This window comes from Paramormyrops kingsleyae, chromosome 5 (genome assembly GCF_048594095.1).
Source record: "Paramormyrops kingsleyae isolate MSU_618 chromosome 5, PKINGS_0.4, whole genome shotgun sequence".
Lineage (NCBI taxonomy): Eukaryota > Metazoa > Chordata > Actinopteri > Osteoglossiformes > Mormyridae > Paramormyrops > Paramormyrops kingsleyae.
In genome coordinates this window covers 33,655,262-33,665,384 of record NC_132801.1, presented here as the reverse complement: position 1 = coordinate 33,665,384, position 10,123 = coordinate 33,655,262, and the positions used below count along the sequence as shown (strand labels likewise).

General features: G+C 42.1%; 1 protein-coding gene across 1 annotated transcript; it reads right to left on the bottom strand.

The window, feature by feature from the left end:
• Nucleotides 1–2,417: 2,417 nt before the first annotated feature.
• On the bottom strand, nt 2,418–9,856 carry atp6v0cb (ATPase H+ transporting V0 subunit cb). Its single transcript, XM_023819209.2, has 3 exons — nt 9,565–9,856; nt 3,537–3,720; nt 2,418–3,426 (listed from the first exon to the last, which is right to left on the bottom strand). Exons 1-3 carry the CDS (start codon nt 9,635–9,637, stop codon nt 3,222–3,224), a joined length of 462 nt encoding a protein of 153 aa, XP_023674977.1. The 5' UTR covers nt 9,638–9,856; the 3' UTR covers nt 2,418–3,221.
• Between the last annotated feature and the right edge of the window lie 267 nt (nt 9,857–10,123).

Here is a 10,123-nt window from a genome sequence, read left to right as displayed (position 1 = left end):
GACCCATGTCTTCCTAAAAGCTCCACTTCTGACATCAGTCCACAGAACATTCACCCAAAAGTGTTGGGGGGTTGCATGGTGTTCTTTGGCAAACATTAGATGAACCTTCATGTTCCTCAGGTTGTTTTTGCCTTTTCATTTTCCCATGGACACCATTTTTTCTCCTGCGCCTTTCTAATTATGGAATCATGAATGCAGACATTAACTGACCTGAGAGAGGCCTGCTGCTCCTTAGATGTTTATCTGGGGTCTGCTGCAGCTTCCCTGATGAATTCTCTATTCACTCTGAGTAATTCTGCTAGGCCGGCAACTCCTGGGCAGATGTGCCACTGTTCCAAGTATTTTCCATTTGGAGATAATGGCTCTTCGCCTGCTTTGCTGGAGTCCAAGGGGTTTAGATAGTGCCTTGTATCCCCTTCCTGACATATTTCAATAAATTTTTGTCTCAGGCCTTCAGGAGCTTCTGATCTAGGCATGGTGTGCTGTTTCTAGAGACCCCTTATCCACATTGCTGGAATGGTTCTATTTCAGTGATGTCTAGATTCAACAGGGCTGGCAGCAAATCAGGCTTAGGTGTGTCAAGTTTAACTTAACCCATAATCATTTAGATTTGGTTCATTGGTTGAGTGACTAAGGGGGTAATTATTTTGTCACGTGGGTGATATGGGTGTTGGTGAATATTTTTTCCTTCAATGAATCAAATGGTCTTTTAAAAACTTGTGTTTACTCAGGTTTACTTAATTTGTTTGAAGATCCGCTGCAAGAAAAAATAGAAGGAATCATGTAGGGGGTAAATATACTATGTGAAGAATTATTAGATGAGTACTATTCCAAGAGATCATTTTTAGTAAAAGTTGGGCCAATTTATAAAAGTGAATTCAGAAGTTTCAGAATAAGCTGTTGTATAGTTCACTTTACCATACCAAATATCCTGTATAGCCACAATGACCATCATGAGCCTGTTGTCCATTGAACCAATCAAGTTTTTGATTTGATCCCATCGTATATTAACTGAGGCAGGTAGAACTGCCTTCCAGATGCTGCTCTGAGAAGTGTACTGCTTGCCATCTTGATAAATCTCAAACTACTAAGGCCCAGTAGTTAATTGGGGGTAAGTCAGGCGATGAAGGGGGCCTGATAATAATTCAGTCACCTTACAAGCCTTTCTTGGCCAATCTGTGGAATGCTTTGATGCTTGGAAAGGGGCACTGTCCTGCATGAATATCATAGAGAGGGGCACTGTCCTGCATGAATATCATAGAGAGGGGCACTGTCCTGTGTGAATATCATGGGGAGGGACACTGTCCTGCATGAACATCAAAACCTTTTTGAAAGCTGCGGACTTCCTCTTGTGTCAGTGTTTGAAGGCGTCTTCTGGAAATTGGTTTGTTACTTTGTACACTATCCGCACGTTCATCACTGATAACGGCAGCCCACACCATCACTCCTCAACCACCTTGTTGGTGCTTGAAAGTATCCATCCATAGGCCTATCCACTCCATCCAGAGTCACTCTCATCTGTCCATATAACCTTTGCAAAATTAGTCTTGAAGAACATGCATGGACATATCTTATCTTTTAGCCCATGTGCCTAATTGAGGTTGTGTTTCAGCCTTTGTAATGTTAGCAATGTCATGTAGCACACTGTGCCTAGTACTGCTGAAGATTGGAGTAAAACAAAGAACTCAAATCACTTAATTGGAGATTAATCTGGACTTTAAGGATTAGTCAGAAGAGAAGATGCAAGCAAAATTCACCCTTGCCTGATAATTATGCAGAGTGTACTTTGCCATGGCATTGTGTGCCTGTGATCAGAAAGTTCCTGGTTCAGATCTGTGTTGTTAGTGTGATTTCACCAGTGTGCCCCTGAGTAAGGCTCTAACCCCAGTTGCTCCAGGGATTGTCTGACCCTGCTCTCTCAGAAATGTCACTTTGGATAAAAGTGTCTGCTAAATAAATAAAATGCAGTAATTGAATGGATTAATATCAGCTGAAGAACTGAAAATCACCTGAAGCATCAGTGCAGTGGTAGTTCTTACCCAATACTCTGCACTGTTGCTGTGGACCAGGTCAGACCTTCCTGGGATGCGTTTCACAAAGTAGGGCGGTCTTGCTTTCCCAGAGAACTTGTCACATTTAAAGTACTCTGGGCTAAATGTAAATCAACGGGTCCATTTAGCCAAGACTACCTAAAATCCAACAAGTTATCTGGCTAAGCAAGAAATCCTGCTGCTTACAGGGTTCTGTATGTCCAACAGTCCCATCATAGACGTGAAGTGTGTGAAACCCTTACTTCACGGTGAGCGGCGTCATGCTAAAACACTTTGCTACTCAAAAGCTAACAATGAAGCAAATGGTGTGGAAATACCAAACCTAGCCTAACAATATCAAGAAGAAAATGGGGACACAAACATTAATACAACTTAAGGTCAGTTCCCTTTAATGACTTTGTTCTTATGATTCACAATGACAAATGATGTTGGAATACGTCAAGGAAATTTATTTGGAAATTAGACCTGTGAAACCCAACACTGGGCACATACTTACTGCAATCGGACAACTGTACTACAGGAAAACATGTTACAAGTGTTTTAAGAATGTCAGCAGTAATTAAAACACAAGTCCCACTCCATGGCCTGGACACTAAAGGCAATCCATTTTAACCCATCACATCCATAGGAATTCCAATCACTTATTACAATTAGCCACAGTGCAATAAATCTACCTATACATAGATATTTATAATATACATATATATCACGGGGAATTCAGTAAAGACTTTGCTCCATTTAAAACAGTTTTATCAGCATTTCAAAATTTTTATAAATAAAATCAGTGGAAAAAAAACCTATCCCATTTATATATATATATATTTTTTACAGATCCGCAACAATGTGGAAACCGTCCCAAGAAAGAAAGGGGGGGGGGGGGGACACCAGGCCAGTCATAGTTTGTCAACACAAGCAGTAAACAAATGACTCAGGCCAACCAATGGAAAGGAAAAGAAAAAAAAAGAAAAAAATCTACACACACAGGACAGACAAATCACTAGGGTACATCGCGCATTTACAAGAGGTTGACTACCAAACCGAGACAACTGTACACATTGTGGATAAGATCATTTATGGAGCTATATTAATTGTTTCCTTTTTTTTTTCTTTTCTTTTTTTCTTTAAGTTCCTCTCCCCGTTCAGCAGCACACTCACTGGAAGGACTCCCATTTATTTTGTAGAGAGGATGAGAGCCACAATTAGGCCATAAAGACCCAACACTTCAGCGAAGATAAGGATGAGGATCATGCCTACGAATAACCTGGGCTGCTGTGCTGTGCCCCGAACCCCGGCATCGCCCACGATCCCGATGGCGAAGCCGGCGGCCAGGCCACTCAGGCCCACACTCAGCCCTGCCCCCAGATGGAGGAAGCTCCTGGGAAGAGGGGTGGGAAACCAGTTAGCAAAATCTGCACGAACACCTGGAAAGCTGGAAAGAAAAAAAAAATCCTCAGGAACATATGTCCCAGAAAGAGGGGCACCTACTTGTAAAGGGAGACCGTATCTGAAATGTTGTTGGCGATCAACACTGCCACCACCAGGCCATAGATGGCTATGATACCCGCCATGACCACGGGGATGATGGACTTCATGATCAGCTCGGGCCGCATCACAGACATGGCAGCGATGCCGGTGCCGCTCTTAGCTGTGCCATATGCAGCTCCTAAGGCTGTGAGACAGAAAGGGAGGCGAAAAGTGAGCTTCAGAGAACTGCAGAAAATGTCACAGCAATCCTCGGCACTGCAGGCTGGGCTCAAAGCTTCACAGACACACAACGGCCATGTTAGTAAATGTTACCTACACACATCCCGTTCTGACAAAACTGGGACATGAACTGCACTTAAAGCAAATCTGTAAATCAATTACAGTTATATTCATATCCACATTGTTGCAAATAAAAATGATCATCCACGACTAACGGGAGACTGAGAACCCTACAGATTTTTCCTTTGCTACTTAATTACTCAAATGAAAAATGAATGAAGGTAAACTACCACCCCCACCAACTCCATTAATTAAATAGCCAGACACTGCACACGATGGACGGGCAAACTGTCCTTGCTGCCAGGTTACAGCAATGCCTGCCATGATGCGGTGCTTTTTAATCCCCGTTCTGCGAAAATGCCACATTCCTCAAGATCTACGCAGCAGCTGCTCCGCTGAGGCTGGGGGGCATCAGAGCTGAGATCTGCAGAACCAGGAAAGGAAACTGCAGCAGAAAGTGGCAGCAGACGAATTCTTCTGGCATGTTATAGCTTCACTAGACCCAAACCTGCCTTTCCAATGGATTTATATATAGGGACAGATTTACATACAGTCTAAAATCTATAGTTAATTGTGCTGCATTCATTTTTTGAAGGTCACTCTTAAAATAAAAAAAACCAGCCTCTTAGAATGGGGCTGATCAGGCCAGTGTGGGGGTGGGGACAGGGCACCCCCTCATTGGCTACTCAGTGTGACGTAAGCACCGACTGGAGTGATGGGTCTGCTGTGAGCTCCTCCAGTGAAAAAGGAGCAACCTTCAGCCAGGATGGTTATTCCTTTAGGCCAGGTGACGGAGTCCCTGGTATTTTCCTCACGCAGTCAGATTCGAGACAGGCGGTCCTTCTTAAAGCCATTGTGCTGCTACAGCTGAGACGGAGAGGCCGACAGCCTCAGCGCCACATGCGGAGCCCTACGCGGAGGAGTCTGAGGAGCCACGCAGCGAGAGGCGCTCAGCCCTGGAGATTTGCGGCACATTGACACCTAAACACCTGGAACTCGTCTATTAGATGAAGAAGCTGCTCAGCCCTCACATTCACTTCTTTGGACACTAATTAACAAAGACTAGGGGACTCATGCCATAGGGAAGGATTTCTCCATCAAACACAGGACACAAAATTTAACCATAGGTGTTAACCAAGTAATGGCATGTACTACAAAGAACACTCTTCCAACCCATTTGCATAGCTTGTTAAATAACAGCTATGAACAAAATCAACTTTTTTTTTTTTTTTTTTTTAATTAAAGAACTTAAATAAAATCATTAATTTTCCAAATAGGCCAAATCACAACACACAAAACAACCCCACCCTCCACCCCAACCCAGGCCTATACATACATGTGCATTTGCACTTTGTGGTGGGTCACCACCACCATACAATCATACTAGCCAGATCACATGAAATCTCTTCCTGCATTTACCTCAGCAATATCTCAGCTTTTCAAGTGACAACAGAGAAAGCACATATTTAACCCAATGGGGAAAGCAGGGGGTCTGGAGGACTTCCACTGCAGAAACTGTTAAGCCAGCAGAGAGGAGACAGCTATGGCTTTGGCTTGTAAGGTGTCAAGTCTTCAGTCTTCAATCTTCAATGTCCATCAGTTCCTGTTATGCCACATTTATAAAAACTTACTCTCATTATGAATGAGCTCATTTTCATTTCCCTTTGAAATTCAGAATATAAGAAATACCCAAGTTTCTCATATCAGTCATTTTAGAGGGCATCACAGCTTTATAGAACCTGTGTGATTCCCCAGAGATGTGCATTAATTGTTACCAAAGGGAGCTACGTTAGGCCTACAAAGGACGTCCTTTGAACAGCATCATCCAGATCATGTAAAACTAAGTGCTGCTTCAGCACACAGGAAAGGGAGTTCCCACTGGACATATCTGAGCTGATCTCTTATGGGCTTTGTAGTCACACAGGTCATGCTGAGAAAACTAGCCAATGTTGAAAACATACATCTGGGTCTGTGAAGAGTATTAAAAACTGTGACCATTAAATCAACCAATTTTCATTGTGATCTAGCAGTGTTGCTGGATTGTGGGAGGACTGGATTGGGGAGCAATGTCTACTGTTACTGTAACTTGAGCCATAACAAGTCTTTTGTTCCATGGCAGTCATCTAGATGTAACCCAGTTACTCTTGTGGTCCTCACAACCTTCCTTCAGACAGCAACTCCATGTCTAGCTTTATATTTCTGGTTAATTAGGAATTTGGCTATTCCTACTGGATCAATGGGCCTTTGACTTTCCGGACAACTATTCCAAGATTCACATACCAGAAGACAGAGCTGTATGTGTGCGTGTATTTTGTAGATATTCACCAAATAAAAAAAGTGTGTATAGGGAATGAACATATACAAGGTATTCAAATGGGTTGACAGTTCTTACTGCCTATAGCAACTATCATACTCTCACAAACTTCAAATGAATGAATAAAATGAGAAGTGCAATGCAAGTTCAGCACTATTAAAACACAGTACTGGTGCATATTTCTGGGTAACTATCAAGCATCAAGGTGCTCTGAGGTGCAGCTCAACAAGACCACTTCCTACTAGAGTATCGCCAGCTCAGACCATTTTCACTATGGTGTAAGACTCTGGATGGAACCGAGAGTAAGCAGTACAGTTATTTCTAATTAAAGACAGAGTGAGAATGCCACAGATCTTGCTGAAGTGTCACCAAAATCAACAGGAACTGAAAGCTTTGACATCCCCTAAACCCTTTAAAAAAAACCAAGTCAGAGAATTTGGATGCACAAGCGCCACCTAAACACTAGAAAAGCACATGCCCAGGTAGTACAGTAGGTCTGTACATCACAAATTAAAGGGCAGAGAAGTGACCTAAAATGAGACCCACACTGAGCCTCTACAGGCACCATCCATTTGGCACCAACTGCAAGAGAAGGCAGACGGTGCATTCTGGCTTCTGTGCTGGTAATACTGGGGATGTAAGTCCATTAGCAGCACCCCTAAATTAACAGAACCAGGCCCTTCCCAGACCAGGTCACACCAGAGTGATGGAGCTCAAGCAGTCAGTAGCACCCATACAGAAAAGGCTACCAGAGGTCTTACTCACATAGACAAGAATATCTACAACTGCTAAGACTATACAGTCATGCGTTTAGAAATTTAGCAAGTATACTGGAAAAACAGGTAATTGGCCAACCAATTCATTAAAACTGCTATGACTGGTTAATTAAGGGCAATAAACTGATGAACAACAAATCTATTTAATTCCAAGTGTGGAATCACCGCACACTGCATATTCCACTTTACAGACCAAAAGCATATTATTGGCTCTCACACACAAAGATGTGCCTATCAGGCCAAATAAGACAAACTATCTGTTCCAGTTAGAATTAACAGGGACAGCTTTGATGCCCCACAGTGTGTGGGCAGATTTTGCACATTTGTGGCTTCAAGATCACCATTTGGTTCCATTTTTCCATTAAAAGCAAATGTTTAAAATACAAAAACTACACATTCTTTAAAAACAGACTTCAGAGATATTTTGTTACATTTTCATTTGAAGTAATAACAGTGGTTTTCAGACTGCTTCACATACAGGCCTTGATCCCAACTCTACAGTAAGGCTTGATTAGGCAGTTTTTTTACCCATATTAAGGGAAAATCTGGATCTCCGGTTTATGCAAGAAGCACAGATTATCTACCTAATATATTCCTCTTTTTATTTGCCAAGAAACATCATTAATCTGCAGTCCATACACTTTGACTGAGAAGCCCAGACACTGAATTCTTCCCCTTTAAACCAAATAAATTTATTATCTGGCTTGAGAAAAATCCATAAGAACCAGTGAGGCTACAACTGTAGATTTCTAAGACTTCAACCAGCAATGTGCTTGAACAATTGTTACAGCACATGCAGAATCCAACAGATCCAAGTTATTATTATTATAATTTTTTTTAATCAAAACCCTTGACAGCATGCCTGTGGTCCTTGGTTTCCCTCTGCATCAAAGTAAAGATAAAGAGGAAACACTCTCTTTATGCAACAGTAAACCAACAAAGCTAAAAAAAACTAAGCATATGCTGCACACAAAAAGAGGCACAAAAGATACTGAGAGCTGTGTAAGTGGGAACAGTAAGTGGCAGAATGGTAGCTTTTCTGTTCCAGGTTCTTTTTGTTATGCCTTACTGGCTGGTACATACTCACTTAAGTGAGGTAATTTGCTCAAAGAGGAAACTGTAACATGACAGTAATATTTACTACTATGAAGAAGACATTATCATTAGATACCAAAATCGCAAAACTGCTGAAGATTTAAGTCACCAGTAAAGCAGGTCTTTGTTCTTGGGATTCCCTGCAGGTCATCAGATTTCACTATAACACCCGACAGTGAGACGTTCAGATGTTAAATGTCTACAAACAAAATCAGCAGAAATATTTAGGATGTACCATTTACAGCAAATTAACGATTAGTCTTTAGAGAATATATGTAATGCCCCTTTACTCATGTATGGCAGGCAAGAAATTGCATGGAATTTCCATGAACATCAAAAATCATTTCTGCAGCTTAGCTGTCCACCATTTCAATACATCAGAAAGATGAGGTCGACATATACCGAAACACTTGTTGAAAATAGTAACCATAGCTCAAATTAAAGGCATTTTAAAACAAAACTACAACAAAAGCCGCAACTACAAAATCAATAGAGAGGTTTTTAAAAGCTGTCACGGTGACCAAAGGAGAGGACGGGTTATAATTAACATTTTAACCATAACTGTACAATGTCACCAGTTTTCAGTAACAAGTTTTCCGCTTTGAAAGGGCAAAGCCAGAGATACCAGTCATTGCGTATACCTCACAGAAAAGCGTCACCAATAAGGAAATGCAATTTACGAAAAGGGTGTCCCACCGCTTAAAGGCGTACGAACGGAAGTAATAGGAATATGGCATTGGAATCCTAATACAAACGGGAGGAAATATGACATGAGCGTAGAAGACGGCGAAGATGGCCGATTCTTCGAGGGGGGCGCTCAGGCAGCCCTGGACGAATCGTTTGCAAAATCAATGAATTTACCGTAGACAATAGACGTAACATGGCCGATTTACGCATACTAGCAGCATACGCAATCGAATCATGTTAATGGCCGATGGACTTAGCAACACGACACTGACATTTGACGTGAAAGCTGGTATTTGGAGAAAACACTCGCGTGCCCAGGGGGGTTACTGGGAACACGACTTACTGCAGCTTTGGAAAGGCACCCCTGCGGCGCCTTCGTACAGAGACGTACCGGGCTGCATCACGCACGGCAGCACTTGCAACTACTGGTCGTCTACTTATTACTAAGTTTCAATTGCCTAGCATAGATACAGCCATGTTCTGAACGGCATCTTTAGCAATAAACCGACTAGTCAGCATATGTGATCAACGCCATCGCTTTTCAAAACAGGACAACGCGTAGACAACCAGGTACATGATTACCTGCCCCCCCCCAAATCCTGTGCAAACCCTAAACTAGTCAGGTTGGCGTTTTAATCTTTCATGACATCCCTACCCTTTCCTGTACTGCTACCTTCTGTCTTCCTAGGTAACGAACCAATTAAACACCCCCAACGACAGGTTTGGCACACACGGCAATTCAACATTTTACCATATATATATTATATATATACACACATACATACATTACACGTTAAAAGGGAGGAAATAAATAGCAATTCACTCGAACAACAAGAAGAAGAGAATGACAAATAATAAATTTGAATGCTTCATTTACCGCTGAAGACCATAGCCGCAGAGGCACCCATCACCGCGAAGAAGGGAGAGTATTCAGGGGCGGTGGACGACATCCTTTCCCACTCACACTAAAAAAAACAGGAATACAAAACTAAACGCTTCACTAAAGGCGACGTCCTTCCGTTTAATAGTCGTGTTAATTATCTAAATCGTGAGTTGCGGGTTGGCGACTTGCTAACGACACCAAGCGACCAGATAGCTACGTAAGTGGACGAGTCACTAGTTTCCCCCTCCGATAAATACCGGCCCAGCGACACAAAATGGCGAAGCGGAAAATATCACCTGACCGACCATATGGACACAGTCCATTGGGGAATCGTAGGGGGTCCCATATGCATAAATGTTTATTTCAACTCATTTGAGCGATTACTTTAATGCTAATAATCAGCGTATATATTATTTAAATATTGATTTTGTTTTAATATATAGCGATCATGTAAGTACGTTTTTTTGGTAGTGTTTTGCTATTTCAATGTGACGTTTTCTTTCAGAGCGAAAGTGGTGCGTTCCTCCGCAGAGCGCCTCGGTAAGGTGTGCTT